This window comes from Daucus carota, chromosome 1 (assembly GCF_001625215.2).
Source record: "Daucus carota subsp. sativus chromosome 1, DH1 v3.0, whole genome shotgun sequence".
Lineage (NCBI taxonomy): Eukaryota > Viridiplantae > Streptophyta > Magnoliopsida > Apiales > Apiaceae > Daucus > Daucus carota.
This window is the reverse complement of record NC_030381.2, coordinates 21,082,246-21,097,394: the sequence shown is the minus strand read 5'-3', so window position 1 is coordinate 21,097,394 and position 15,149 is coordinate 21,082,246. Positions and strand designations below refer to the sequence as shown.

General features: G+C 37.9%; 1 protein-coding gene across 1 annotated transcript; it reads right to left on the bottom strand.

Moving 5' to 3' along the window:
• Positions 1–3,215: 3,215 nt before the first annotated feature.
• LOC108219008 (E3 ubiquitin-protein ligase UPL5) lies at positions 3,216–4,948 on the bottom strand. The gene is made up of 3 exons (XM_017392237.1): positions 4,875–4,948; positions 3,806–4,818; positions 3,216–3,379 (listed from the first exon to the last, which is right to left on the bottom strand). The coding sequence occupies exons 1-3, from the start codon at positions 4,946–4,948 to the stop codon at positions 3,216–3,218; spliced, it is 1,251 nt and encodes a 416-aa protein (XP_017247726.1).
• Between the last annotated feature and the right edge of the window lie 10,201 nt (positions 4,949–15,149).

Here is a 15,149-nt window from a genome sequence, read left to right as displayed (position 1 = left end):
AGGTGCATTATGGCTTCTAGCAGACCTCCTCATCTGTTGGTCACCAGTGTTATCCAAGGGATTATCTTGATCAAATACTGAGTCATCCTGTTGTTCTGTGGCATTTTCTTCTTCCACAACTACAGGATAATCTTCATAAGCACCAGCAATGGGTACAGATGGTACAGATGATTGAATTTGAGGCACTGGACTCATGTATGAATCAGCAGTAGTAGATTTAAAAGGGAACACTTCTTCTTGGAAGATAACGTCCCGAGAGACAAAAGTTTCCATGGTCAGAAGATTAAGCAATCTATATCCCTTTTGCAGTGAAGGGTAGCCCATGAAGACGCATGGGACTCCTCTAGGTGCAAACTTATCCTGAGTGGGGGCCGGATTACAAGCAAAAGCCAAGCAGCCGAAGATTTTTATTGTAGTATAATCTGGTGGCGACTCATGTAGACACTCATAAGGGGTTTTGTTGTTCAAGATTGGTGTAGGCAATCTGTTTATAATATAGGCTGCTGTCATAACACACTCACCCCAATAGTGTAAGGGCACAGCTGCATGAAACCTTAAGGATCTCGCCACTTCCAAGATATGCCTGTGTTTACGTTCCACCCTCGCATTCTGTTGAGGTCTCCGAACACATGAAGTTTGATGAATGACTCCATGATCAGCAAAGAATTTCTTGCAGGCTTTATCATCAAATTCCAGTGCATTATCTGATCTCACAATTTTTACTTCCTTTTTGAACTGTTTGAAGGCATATTTGAAGAAGCTTTCAAGAACTGACAAACTCTCAGACTTATGCTGCAATAAATAAATCCATGTAGCACGTGTGTTGTCATCAACAATTGTGAGAAAGTGTTTATACTTACCCCTTGTAACCACCTTATATGGACCCCAAATGTCTATATGTATGAGTTCGAATGGGATGGCTGCATGTGACTCACTGACAGGGAATGGTAATTTCGTGAATTTCGCCATGGGACATGTGAGACATACTTTAGAAGATTGATGCACAAAAGGTTTTACACAGGGTATGAATTTGAGTTTAGAGACAGAGGCATGGCCTAACCTGTGATGCCACTTTTCAAATTCAGCAGTCTGAGTAGAGACACTGTTGATGTTGACTTGTGATGCAAATGGCTGAGTAGTCTGGATCCAGGTATTGGGCAGAGTGCTAGAAAAGTGATCAATTAGGTAGTACAGGCCTTTATGCTCTTTACCCACACCTTGCACCTCTTTAGTTTGTGTGTGTTGGATAAGGCAGTGATCATTAAAGAATTGAACTTGGCTATCACTGTCAGCAACCAATTTTCGGACAGAAAGCAACTTGTGATGGAAAGAAGGCACAAATAAAACCTTTTTTAGGGAGAGGCCAGTGTTGAGTGTAACAGTGCCTATGTGGGAGATGAGAGCTGTGTCACCAGTTGGTAAATGAATCTTTGTAGGTGTAGGCAGGGGAATGGGGTCTATCAAATCTGTAAAATCTGGGGTCATATGGTCTGTGGCCCCAGAATCTATTATCCAAGAGTCAATAGAGTCTGTTGTGGTATTGCAAGACATCATTCCAGAAAAGTGTTCCAATTCTTCATCTGTATCAGAATCTTTAGGCTGTACACATAACTGAGGCATCATTTGGGCTAGTTGGGCTAGTTGCTCAGGTGTGAAAAGAGACTGAGGTGCAGATGTTTGGGCTGTTGCAGCAAATTTGGTGGGGTTTTTTGAGGTTGAAGGCCATTTGGAAGTAGGTTTGGGTTTAGTATGAGTGGTGGGCTGCTGACCATGCTTAAAATGCCATTTGGGATACCCGATAACAGTCCAACATCTATCAGATTTGTGACCTTTGCCACCACAGGCAGAACAGGTAAAACTCTTGTCAGTTTTAATGGGATAGGTTTTGGTAAACATAGCACTGGACTCCGGATCAAGTTTATTCATATTGAGAAGGTCGCGCTGAGCCTCCTCTTGTTGGAGAGCAGCAGAGGCAACTTCTACAGAGGGCAAAGGTGTTAAAAGCAAGAAATGGCTGCGTTGCGGGTTATATATTTCATCCAGGCCATTCAAAAATTGAAAGAGTTTACTCTCTTCTTGCTGGGAGGAAATAGTGTCTAACAAGGCTCTGACATCAGGAGTGGGGGTAGATATGGTGGGTAAGGTGTTTAAGGACTCGAGTTCTTCCCAAAGAGTGCGCATAGCAGTGTAATAGTCATTAATAGACAGAGAGTTCTGTCGCATCTCATAAATTTCTCTGTTAAGCTTATACTTCCTAGATCCGTTAGTTAACTGAAATCTCTTTTCAAGGTTAACCCATATAGCAGCAGCACTAGTCATAAACATGATAGATTTCATTATAGTAGGAGAGACATTATGAGTAAGCCAAGCAATTACCATGTTGTTGCAGGTGTCCCATAAATCAGCCTGCACAGCATCGGTTGGTCTTGGTACTTCTCCTGTGACAAATCCAAGTTTCCTTTTGGAAGCAAGGTTAATTTCCATGGCACGACGCCAAGCTCTGTAGTCATTTGGCCCTTGGAGCTTTTCAACCTGGACTGAGGTTGCTCCATCAGAAGGGTGTAAATATAACGGATTGACTAAATCCGTGAAGGAAATGCGATTTCCAGCCATTGAAATGTTTTGAAGGAGTGGGTTAGGGTGATGAGAGAGAAAAGAAGATCTGGGAAGGATGAGGGTTTGTAGGAAAAAAAAATTTCAAGACTCAAGTTGAGATCTGGGAATGATTAATAACACTCTTGACACATCTTTGCAGCGCCTGGCTCTGATACCATCAAGACTAACAATGAATTTAGCCAAGATGAATATACACTGCAGATGGACTTAAGAGCAAACAACAATACTCATATATGAGAGAAAATGATAACATTCCAGTCTACCCAATATCACAGCTGGGTTGGTTACATATAGTACTAAGAACAGACAAAAGAGAATGGCACCTGTCCCTTAACAGCACATGGGAGAGGTGGTGAGAATATTCTGAATAACGGCTCTTATTCTAAGACATAAATAAAGGGTAGAAAAGTAAATATAATAGGATGCAAATACTGAGGTTGATCTCCATAATAGTTAGTGCTGTTCACAACAATGTTTTGTCCGTTCGGGACAAGCTCCACAACTCTCATAGGCCCCGACCTATCCTCTTCCTCTACATAAAACCTTAGAACAAGTACATCCTTATCAACTGCTTCTGCATCCATTTCTAATATATATTTCTAGTTACGGTATGACGTCGGGTCTGCATCCCGTATATCTTCAAGCGAAACACATCTCTCAGCAAGTACTTGGTCAAGTCGAACACCAATAGCTACTTTGTGCATTAGAGCCAATGCCACCATCCGGCCAGCAAATTCCAAGTACTGAGGATTGCTTGTTGATGCTGCAAAGAGGGGTGCAAATATTAGAAGGTATGTTAACATGTATAGAACTTTTATGTTCCAAAAAAAGACTTAAATATATTGGTGATGTTTGTATTTAGTTAAAGCAAAACACAAAGAATAACCGGTGCAATTAAAAGAAGCTAGTATCCAAGTTGATCAACTCCTTAAATTATGGGGATGGAGACCTGTATAACCACTAAAACCATAAATGTTGTTGCTTGTAGTTAAATCAGGGAAATCCGTTTCCATACTTAATTTTCTGGCCAAATATTTCTACACTGATTTTAGTACAAGTAATACCTAAATATGACAGTATTCATGTTGAAACACAACTAACTAAGTGACTCGATTTAAGTGAAGGTGATTTTTTAAGACATGTGCTCTTGTAATATTTTATGAGATAATGATGAAAGAGAATTATATACCTGAATTTGGCATAAATCGTTTGAGGTCATGTGGGCAAGCTACAAATAATTCCTTTTGAGGATCAAACAGGGCCTCACAAACCAAGCAGAACCACTCTCTAACGACGCCGGGACCTTCAGCTACCTCATCTAGAAACTGAATAGGTAATCCAGCTCGTAGAGTGTGTTTTGGTGTGGCATTGACATATTCGAAGGATTGTTCAAACACTTGTGCTCTGTTGATTTTCCAGTTAGAGAGTTCCGCATAATTGTTGACTTCAGGAAACAATAACAATACCAGATGTCTTCTACACTCTGAAGTTGTTACTTCTTTGTGCTCCAACACCCACTCGTAATTTTCACCCCTCACACTGTATTTTATCAACAAATAACAAAATGGAAGCTTCTGATGTCTTAACATCATCCAGAATTCATCTTTAATTACCGGAAACAATTGAGTAACAATTTGAATTTCATGCAGGATAACAATATGATTACAAGACCCCTCATTAATGGAGCCTTGCAACATCTCCACCACTTTACTCAAAGAAAAACCCATTTTTTCAAATAAGTTCGAGAAAATGCGACAAAGACCTTCGATGTCCTTCTTTTTGTATTGTCTTAAATCTTGATAACGAAGGCTCTTCATAAGTAGCATGATTCGTTTAAAATCTTCTACATCAACCCTCAAGGGGCAAAAGGGATGGGGGTTTGTGGTTAAGTTTCCATCATCAATCAAACTGCTACAAATTTTACTCACAACATCATCAAGAATAATGCTCAAGTCCTTCAAGGAGATATCAGTAGCAGTTTCGGGGGTGTTGGACAATGTCATATGACCAATGACATTCCTTAGCAAAGACCGACAAACATAATTCAAATCTAATTCATGAGATGGTTGACTTAGATTTGAGCATAATTGCTTCAAAATAGGTGCACTCAGAAATTGCAGGTTTTCGGGTAATTTTTTAAACCACTTGAGTAATTTCAAAATCAGCTTCAACGCGCATAACATGTGATGAACAGAGTCTGACCTGCAAATAGCCATCAATCTTGACAAGGCCGAAGAGCAGTAGAAATCTTGAGATACTTGTCGGCTTTCTCCTCATCATCCCTTGGCATACCTTCAAGATACTGTGAAAGGGCATATTTCGTATAATCCATATAATGAGGAATGCCTGCATTACACAGCTCAAGATGGACAGTTTAGCTCAGCTTCTTTTGCTTTTCAGTTACCAGTATTTTGTCTTTTGTTGACACTTGTTGTCTTGTAATAAGCCAAGACTAATTAGGGGTATTTCTGGTTTTTCTTATTCTGTTATTGTGGTCCTGTGTTGATCCCAATGCTCCCATCTTTTAGTATATATTGATGGGACAGTAGTAGTGAGACTAAGAATGTTGTTTTACTTTTATGAGAATTAAAGCTGAGCTCCATTTTCTCCCTGTTTCTCTGTGCATTTGTCTTTGTTTTCATGGTATCAGAGCATAAGTGTGCAGATATTCAGGGCTTTCTTTGAGTTTCTTTCACAGCTGGTAATACTCTTTACACATTCTTCTTTTAGTTGTGTTCATATAATACCTGTTAGAGATCTCTTTCTGTCATGGCCATGAATGGAAGGTACAACTTTGCGGATATGCAAAACCCGTTGTTCCTTCATCCTTCTGATGGGCCGCTGTCCATCAGCGTTGACAAACTGCAGGGTGCTGGTGATTATAGAAGCTGGAGGAGGTCATTTGAGATTCAGATCTCATCCAAGCGCAAACTGGGTTTCTTGAATGGAACTGTCACTAGAAGCACTACTGATGAGACTCAAGGAGTACAATGGGACACCTGCAATGATCTGGTCATAGCTTGGATTCATGGTAATGTTTCTGACAATATCAAACGGTCTATTTTGTTTATTCACTCGGCTCATGAGATCTGGAAACAACTTGAGAAACGTTTCCAACTCAGTAATGGGTCTAGAAAGTATAAACTAAACAAGGAACTGTTTAATATGAGACAAGAAAAAATGAAAATCCATGAATATTATACTGCTGTGAGTAGTGTTTGGGAAGAAATAGATTCTATGAATATGTTGCCATCTGTTACAAATGTGACAGAAGATGTTAGGGCTTTGCTTAAGGCTATTGATGTGCAGAAAGAAGAGTCAAAACTGTTTGTGTTTTTGAATGGCTTGGAGGAGGCATATGGTTCTGTTAGAAGTCAGTTGCTGATGCAACACCCCTTACCCACAGTAGAGGCTGCTTGTGCAATGCTTCAACAGGAGGAATCTCAAAGGGATGTGTTGCCTGGTGGTGAAATGGAACATATGGCTATGTACACCAAGGGTCCAGCTGAGAGGAATGCTATGTCTTGCACTGCTTGTGGTGGAAGGAGCCACACCAGTGACAAGTGCTGGAGTGTCACTGGTTATCCAAAGTGGCACTACAAGTATAGGAAGCCAGTGGCCAAGGGAACTCAGTCACCTGGACAGAACAGGTGGAATAATGCCAGCAATACCAGCAAGGCAAACAAACAAAAGATGGCCAACAATGCTACTGTAAGCCAAGATGGAAGTCAAGAGGAAAATGTGATGTTTAGCTCTCAACAGCTTCAGCACTTGCTGAAATTTATGCCTGTTGCTGGCTCTGGAAGTGCTCACAGAGGTTCTGACACAGAGGAGGAGCTGGAGATGGCCTTCTCAGGGATGGTTGCTTGCAACCTATCTGTTACAAGTTCAAATGCATGGATTGTTGATTCAGGTGCAAGTGATCACATGACAGGCACTTTGGAAAAATTGATCAATATCAAGCCTGTCAATTCTGCCTTGACCATCACTCTTCCAACAGGAGATGCTGCAAAAATAACCCATATGGGGGACATGAAGTTGAAGAATGGTCTGCTCTTGAGCAATGTTCTTGTGGTTCCCAAATTTCATCATAATCTTCTGTCCATTCACAAATTGGCCTTGGATAATGAATGTGATGTGAAATTTTCTCCTGAAACTTGTGAAGTTGTGTGTACTAAAACAAGGATTCTAAAGGCAGTTGGCAGAGTCTATAATGGTCTCTATTACTTGTTTGATAATTCTGAAGCTCCTCAATGTGCTGCTGCAACCACAGTGGATCACAATCTGTGGCATCTGAGACTTGGACATGCCTCAGTCACGAAAATGAAACACATCCCAATGCTGCAGAAATCACAGTTTGCCTCCACTGGACAGGTTTGTCTTACCTGTCCTATGTCAAAGTTTACAAAGTTGCCATATGATTTGAGTGAATCACATGCTAGTAAGCCCTTTGATTTGGTGCATTTAGACACTTGGGGACCATATAAAGTTTGCACTAGGAAGAAATTTAAGTATTTCTTAACATTAGTAGATGATCATTCTAGAATGACTTGGGTTTATTTGATGGAACAGAAGTCAGATTACTTTGCATGTTTTAAGGCTTTTTTCAAATATGCCAAAAATCAATTTGGCAAGTCTATAAAATGTATAAGGTCTGATAATGCATCAGAATTTGCAACTGATGTATGTGTTCAATTTTATAATGATGTTGGAATTGTTCACCAAAAATCATGTGTGAATAGACCTCAGCAGAATGCTAGAGCTGAGAGGAAACATAGACATGTTCTTGAAGTGGCTAGGTCTTTAAAATTCCAATCTGGTCTGCCTCTGTCCTATTGGGGGGAATTTGTTTTGACAGCAGTTCATATCATAAACAAACTTCCCACACCTGTTCTGAAAAACAAAACTCCTTTTGAAGTTTTCTACCATAAACCCACTGAGTATGATACTCTAAAGGTCTTTGGTTGTCTTGCCTTTGCCTCAAATCCAGCTACTGGTACTGACAAATTCAGTGCAAGGGGGGTGCCATGTGTTATGTTGGGCTATCCACCTAATACCAAGGGATACAAACTCTTAAACCTCTCAAAAATGCAGGCATTCCTCATTACCATATGTTCTTCTTCTTCCTCTTCTTCTTCATGCCCTTCCGTACATACCATATCCAACAAACACATGAAATTATGTAGCCATCGCCATGCTTTACCATGTTCTGGATTTTCTTTTATATCAGCAATGTGACGCCTGTCCACCAATTTCAGCTTTGGCATTTGAACAATAAAACATTCTTCCAATGTGTTGCCTGCAGGGAGCTTCTTGTCGTTAAAATACAATTCTTGTTCCACCACCGGAATCCCTGTTCTGCTCTCAAGTACTAGGTGAATTACTGCGATAGTGTCGCTAGAATAAGCCTCGACAAAGAAGATATTTTCTGGGGCATCCAACATAATCAACAGAACCATCTCCTTCTCTTCCATCGTAGAAACAAGTTTGCTCTTTTTCGGAGTTGGCCGCATTTTCACCAAATCAAGAATATAAGGGCTGAGAGAGAGATGTACAAGACAGAGAGAAGGGAGAGAGAGGGGAGATATGCAAGAATAAAGAATATAAGGGCTGTGAGAGAGAGAGAAGAGAGAGAGGGGAAATATGCAAGAATAAAGAATATAAGGGCAGAGAGGGAGAGAGAGAGAGAGATGTAGGAGACAGGGAGAGAGGAGAGGGAAGATATGCAAGATTCAGTATGAATTTGAATTTCAAGAAATATCTAGAGTTGATTTGCTTCTCAGAAGTTTCTAGTCTTTTAACAAACAGACATTCAAATTACTAGCTACGCAGACTTTTGGGATAATTAGTGGATCCAAACTTATTACACTACAAAACTGGTTAATAAACACATTTTCTTAAATAAGCTAGTATTAAATGAACATCTTGTTATACATTATACTATATTATATATACATTATTTGGATTATTTGGAATAAAATATTACAAAACTTGATTAGTATATGAATAGATCGCAATAATTGATCTATTTATATATTTTTAGTAGATAATTTTATAATTATGTAACATAATACCTAATTTGAGAATGAAATCAAATTTAAATAAACTTACATTTACAATAATTTAAGAATAATGATTTGATAATTTTTTTTAATTTTTTATACACAACCTCCCATTTACGATCACTCCCATTTATGATCAGTTACTGAACAGTTATATATTGCCAAATAGTAAATTACTCGGTCCACGGATCGTTTAACAAACCTTAACTTAACGTTCTGACTTTGTAAACCTGAAAGAAATGTTCTACAATCTATTATCACCTTATTGAGAAATGATAAACCGGAAAATGAACATCGAATTAACTGCACTACTTGCAAGCAGTTAGATTCCAGCACTACATTCACGTACTTTTTATTTTTAAGCCAACCGAGCCTCTGCAAATTTTAGACTGACTCCCAGATGAAAAGTGCTCAACCCGGTTGCCACAACTGACTCCCACATGAAAAGTGCTCAACCCGGTTGCCACAGTGATCCCTATTAACGAAATATTTGTTGGGTTCCTCGAATAAAGTTACATCAGTGTTAATTTTAACACTATTATTTTCTAATTTGTGCCACTGTTCCACACCGTCTTCTGGATTCATAAAGGTCAAAAGAGGATCAAAATTTTGGTCTTGAACAGATCTTCATTGGTTAAGGATCGAGAACTCTGAATTTTGAAGAATTAATATAATTTTGAACAGATCTTCTTTGATTAACGATTTAGAACTGTGAATTTCGAAGAATTAATATTATTTTGCTTCCAAATAGCATCACCAACTTTATCAATGATGACATTCTCTTTTGTAATCAAGCCATATCCCACAGTTAAACCTTTGCTATCTCCAAAGGTAATACTTGGGCCAGCTTTCTCCTCAAACTCTGTGAGCAGGGTAGAATCTCCAGTCATGTGCCTTGAGCAACCACTATCAATGTACCACAGATTCTTTCTGTTTCCCTGCACACATCAAAACCAAATCAAGTTGATTTTGGTGCCCAAGTTTCCTTGGGTCCTGTCTTGTCAGCCTTTTTCTTTGACTTCTTTGTCATGCCACCACTTGACTGAGGTGATTGTGAATCCGCCTTAGCCATAGGGGTTTGACAAGAAGTCACACTTTCATTTGCACTAACAATAGGCACATTTGCATTAACATTGTATGGCATGGGAGATGCACACATATTGTTCCAATAGGGCATACTATATGGCATGTGAGACATGTTAAATGCAGCATAGTATGGGTTCTGAGCAAATGGCATATTAGCAAATGAATTCATGCTTTGGTTGGGCATGGCAGACAAGGTGGGCATGACATTCATAGCAGGCATGTTAAACATTGTAGGTGCAGATAGTCTAGGTACAAATTGAGGCACAGGCATGGGAGCATTCACAACACTTTTGCAATTAGCAGATAGATGATTGACACTACCACACTTGACACATGACTTCCTAGGTGCATACTTGTCAGGGGTGTAGTTGTTGTGTTTGTTAATGCCAACTTTCCCATTCCTATTGTTCTTTATTTTCTGTTCAGATTTGTCCTCAATCTTATTTAGTCTATCACTTAAGTCTTTGACAGACATATGCCCTATGTTTGCTTTCCCTTTTGATTGGTTTTGCTTGATTCTCCTTGCACAAAGTTCTTGTTTAAAGATCCATATTGGTTGTTTAATTCAGCTAACCTAGCTTTGCTAATTGTTTTTGGTTTGCAAAACTGTTCCTACACAATAATAGAACTACTGTATAACATCAAATCATAAATTGACCAAAATTAATTATTTAATTGCATGGTTAAATATCTTACTAAGCTCGTGGAACTAGTAGAAAGTACAAGTCTGTGGTGAGGAATTTGTTTATAAATCATTAAGCAAGTAGCAAAAGAAGTCAATTTTCGTCATGAGTTCGACTCTCTTATATAACATGAAGGGATGATATTCGTAAGGATGTCCTTCACCGCAAACATCTTACCCTTCTCGCATCCTAATCTGCACATTGTTCGTTTTAAACTTTCCGTAAAAAATCTGCCTACACATTTTATCCTCTTTAGTCAAGAGAGGTAGATCCTCGAAGGGCAAGAGGGGAGAGGGGTCATCCGACCCCCTTAAATTTTAAGTTTAGTTAAATATATATATTTAGATTATATAAAAATTAAACATGACCACCCCTTTTACAAAAAATAAAAATGACCACGTTGATTTGTGCTAAAGAAAATTGCCCCTACTTGACATATTTTTAATGTCAAAGTTTTTTTTATTGGGGACAAAAATTATAGGTGAAAATATACAACAAAATAATTAAATTTAAGTACAAGCAATGGAACAAGAGAGACAAATCCACGGACTTTAAATCTTGGTTGGAGTATAGTGTAAAAGAAGATGCGAATTTTTCTTTGATGTGTTATCTTTTTAACATTGAATACGGTGATGAACATGACTCTTTTGGATTTAGATGCTGGGAAGAAAAAAAGCTTTAAAAGCATATAACTTTGCAAAATAGTAGCCATATAAAATGTTTGAATGCTTGCACAATTTAATGAAGTAAGAGCACATAAAGTGTGTATGGATAATGCTCCAACACGAAATACATGCCTGTTATGTATGAATTTCGTTTCTAAATTTTTTCCCGAACCCCTTGTGTTCGAACCTGGATCTGCCACCGTTGGTCTAGAGATGCTGGATTCGATTTTATGACACATTCTATTTACCAAGCGTGTAGATGATAATAGTTTGTACAGAAGTGTGCATACTAGCTAGCTTATAGTTAAAAAGACAACTGATGAGTGGAAATTGAGAATTGAGAGTTGCCAGATGATTGAATTAGCAATATTTATTTTTAGTCCCGACTGTTTTAGAACAACACATTGAGAAGATAAGAGAAGCATGCACAGATGAATAATTAAGAAAGAATGAATAGTAAGAAGTACCTCCATTGAGCCAAAGAAGGAGAGGCTTCTTCTCAGGAGACTCTGTAGCTTCAAAAAACCAATAAAACAGTGCCCTTCCATGGGTTTCATTGACTGTAACATACCCTGAATATTGCTTAAAACTCACGGCAGGCTGCCCCGGAAGTCTCCCAATCCGGTCTGCTTGTTGTTGAGCTTTTGCTTCATGGCTTAGCTCACTAGGTTGAATATGCCTAGCTAAAACAACTCCATCTAAAACAAGAACCACAAAAAAAAGCAGGATATAACTATACATAAAAAAGGACAGAGCCATTAAAAACTCTCTGTTTTCCTCCCAGAGCTTCTAATGCTCTTATGTTGTGTAATGTACATCTCTATATATAGATATAGTAGTGACAGGTAAGAATCATCTGTACAATAATAATGCACTTTACAAATATATGCATGTATGTACAGCAATATTAGACTTGTTTTGATAAGCACCTTTATGATATTTATTTATGGATAATTTGTTGCTTAGAGCAAATGCAGAAAGGAAAGTTGAGATTTGTCCAGGGGGAGTGTTAGAATCCCTTAATATCCTCTAGGATATATTGTATAAATAAAATATTTTTGTTTGTAATATTTACCATATATATTTAGGGTTGTATAGGATGTCGGTGTACTATACACTATATATACATTGTAAAGAACACATATTGGAATATACGAGAAAAAACCCTTCTTCTCCATACGATTCTATTAATCGTTCCTCTGTTTTCTAGTCTAATGTCTCTAAGTGAATCAATCTTAAAGAAGACCTTCAAACCCATCTTTACACATTTGGAGTTTGAACCACTCATTATGGGTGTGAAGTGTCGTCCTTGTGATCTTCATAAGCCGGGGTTCTTCAATTCCAAGCCTTCTACCAATAGCAACCTATATATGATCATTATCACTTTAAAATCCAAATTATAGCTATGCAAAAACTTTTATTACAATTTATGTACTTAGAAATTACTTAAAAAGAGAAGAAGTTGCTTTACTTGGCAATTAAAATAAAAGGGAAGAAGTCAAAGAACAGACGAGGCATCGGTCAAGTTGATTGATTTATGTTCCATATCCTATAGTCTTTTTCAATACACTACATGGCCAATGAGTGAAAAAGTAGACTTCAAGAATTAAAATGCAGATCAACAGCACAAAATTACTGCTTTTTATAAACTTTTACTGCAAAAATATTTTTGTCAATTTATGAAGAACCTCCCAACCAGACCACAAAAAATTTGATGAGAGAAAGAGGAAGAATGAATCAATATACTAGTTGTTCTCTTCCTCATAGTTCTAACTTGCATATACACCTTATTGTGTATCATCCATGTTAAGTATAGATCTTCCATACTAGCAGAGGTCACAAGGAGCTTCCAATGAGACAATAGTAGTTCTGGAAGTCTAGATCATGCTTTCGAAGGATGATACCTAGAGGGTTCAACCACCCATCTAAATTATACAGGAAAGTAACCTGCAAATCATATTAGTTTGAGCAAGTAGTAAAATAGCTGGAGGGAAGTAGCAATAGCATACAACGCTGAATCATCAGTTGATATCACTTCATTAGGTCTAAGTAAAGCCATCAAAGTTTTCTTCAATTGTTTTAGCAAAGTTGGATCTTTAGCTCCCAAAGGGCCTAAGGTAGCAGAAGCAATCTTGAGCGCACTGGAATGATCACCAGCTCTGACTAGCTTCAAAAATTCGAGCTGGAAAAAAGAAGTAGAAAAGGGCATGGCTCATTGAACTCTATAACTTAAATGTATTCTTTTTAAAATTCCAGCTATAGTAATGGAATCTACACACCTGCTTTAGTTGGAACAACAAAAGAGGATTTTGTGTAAAAAAGTTTGGATCCATAACATTTATTTCTTCCACGACCTCGGCAGCCATTCCTCTGCTTGCTAGTTCCTTCATTCTAAGCAAAATTTCATACCTATTCTCCATGTTGCTTTCTGAATCTAATATAAATAATTTCTCCTGCAGAACAGATATAGATCAACAGTCAAAGCCCATAAGAATTTTTTGATTCCCGATTGATTACCTGTATATATAACATACAGGTGATGAAAGAGCCATAATGATGCTGACATGTTGCATTTTTGCGTGATATTTAGAATCTTGATTAAATACCTGCTGCAGATTTGGCATATAGGGGCTGGTAGGAGCCATAATGGTGCTAACATCTTGCTTGCTACTTGCATTTATAACTTCAGGAGTAATCTCAAAGTCCTCCTGTCTCCCCCTCCAATGCTTGCGTTTATTCCTCTTCGCAATCCCCTGACCTCTATCTCTTTGCAAGACTTTTGACATCTGATTTGTTCCACTTGTACTGCAGTCCTCCTGGTTACTTGTGGTCTCATATGGATATCGCTCTTCATTGTCAATGGTTTGTGAGCTAATCATATCAGCATCGGCTTCAATAGACGATGCTAGTTAAGAGATATCAGCTGAGATTTCAGCACCATGTTTATTAGTTCCGCATTCAATATCAGACGAAATCCCTGATAAACACATTAGCTCAGGTAAAGTACCTTTCAGTGGTCCAGACACAATATGAACTACTTGTGCTAGAGAGGGAATAAATCAGTTAAGACTTAAGAGCTGAAACAAACATTAGAAATATATATTTTATCGATTCTAGCCGCATGCACATAAAATGACCAAGTATTTACCAGATGCAGAACCAGAATCAACAATTCCCCTATACACGCAATACTCATGGACAAGGTCGTCGAGAATGGAAACATCCAATTTCATCCGTCATAATTCATTCTGCAAACAACGAGATTTTGACACATAATACACAAAATCTATGGCAAGAAAGCCACTATTTTCCAGATATTTGTTGTACATAAGTCTAGCTTTGCATTGATAAAGTTTTATTCATCCATAGTTTTCATGTTGGTTCCTAGAAAATTCATTCAAAATATAAAACAGAGACAAATCAAGGCCGATAGGTTCTGTAAAAGAACAATTGAAAAATTGTATGTAGAATTAAGTTGAAAAGAGGTCACAATCATAGTGTTGAAATTAATGCACTTTCATCTTTATTTTATCTATTTATTATATGTTCATGAACGATGTAATCAAAGGTCATTTAGAGGGTCTTTACAACTACTCTAAAATGATCTCTAGAACGTTCTTTATTAGCTATATAAGCATGTTCTACATCATATGTAAAAGAACTACAAGAAATACAATAAAAAGGAATCATATTCAGAATTACACAAAGTTCTTTTATCTGTTCTTTTATCTGTTCTTTTTTAGAGCTCTGCGGTAGCAACTCATTTAGATTCCTACAAATTGGCATCAGAGTAGGTTTTCGATTCTAATCTGGGATTGAAAGAAGAAGTGATTTCATGGCGTCAAATTCAGAATCAACTCTAATTCCGGTCTTTGATGGTGAAGAATATGACTACTGGAAGATCAAAATAAGAACTGTTCTAAGGGAAGAAGGCTTGTGGAATATTGTGGATAAAGGGTTTGAAGAACCTGAAGATGAATCAAAGTTGTCTGAAGAAGAATTAAAGAAAATTGAAACGTCTCGTCGCCAAGATGCAA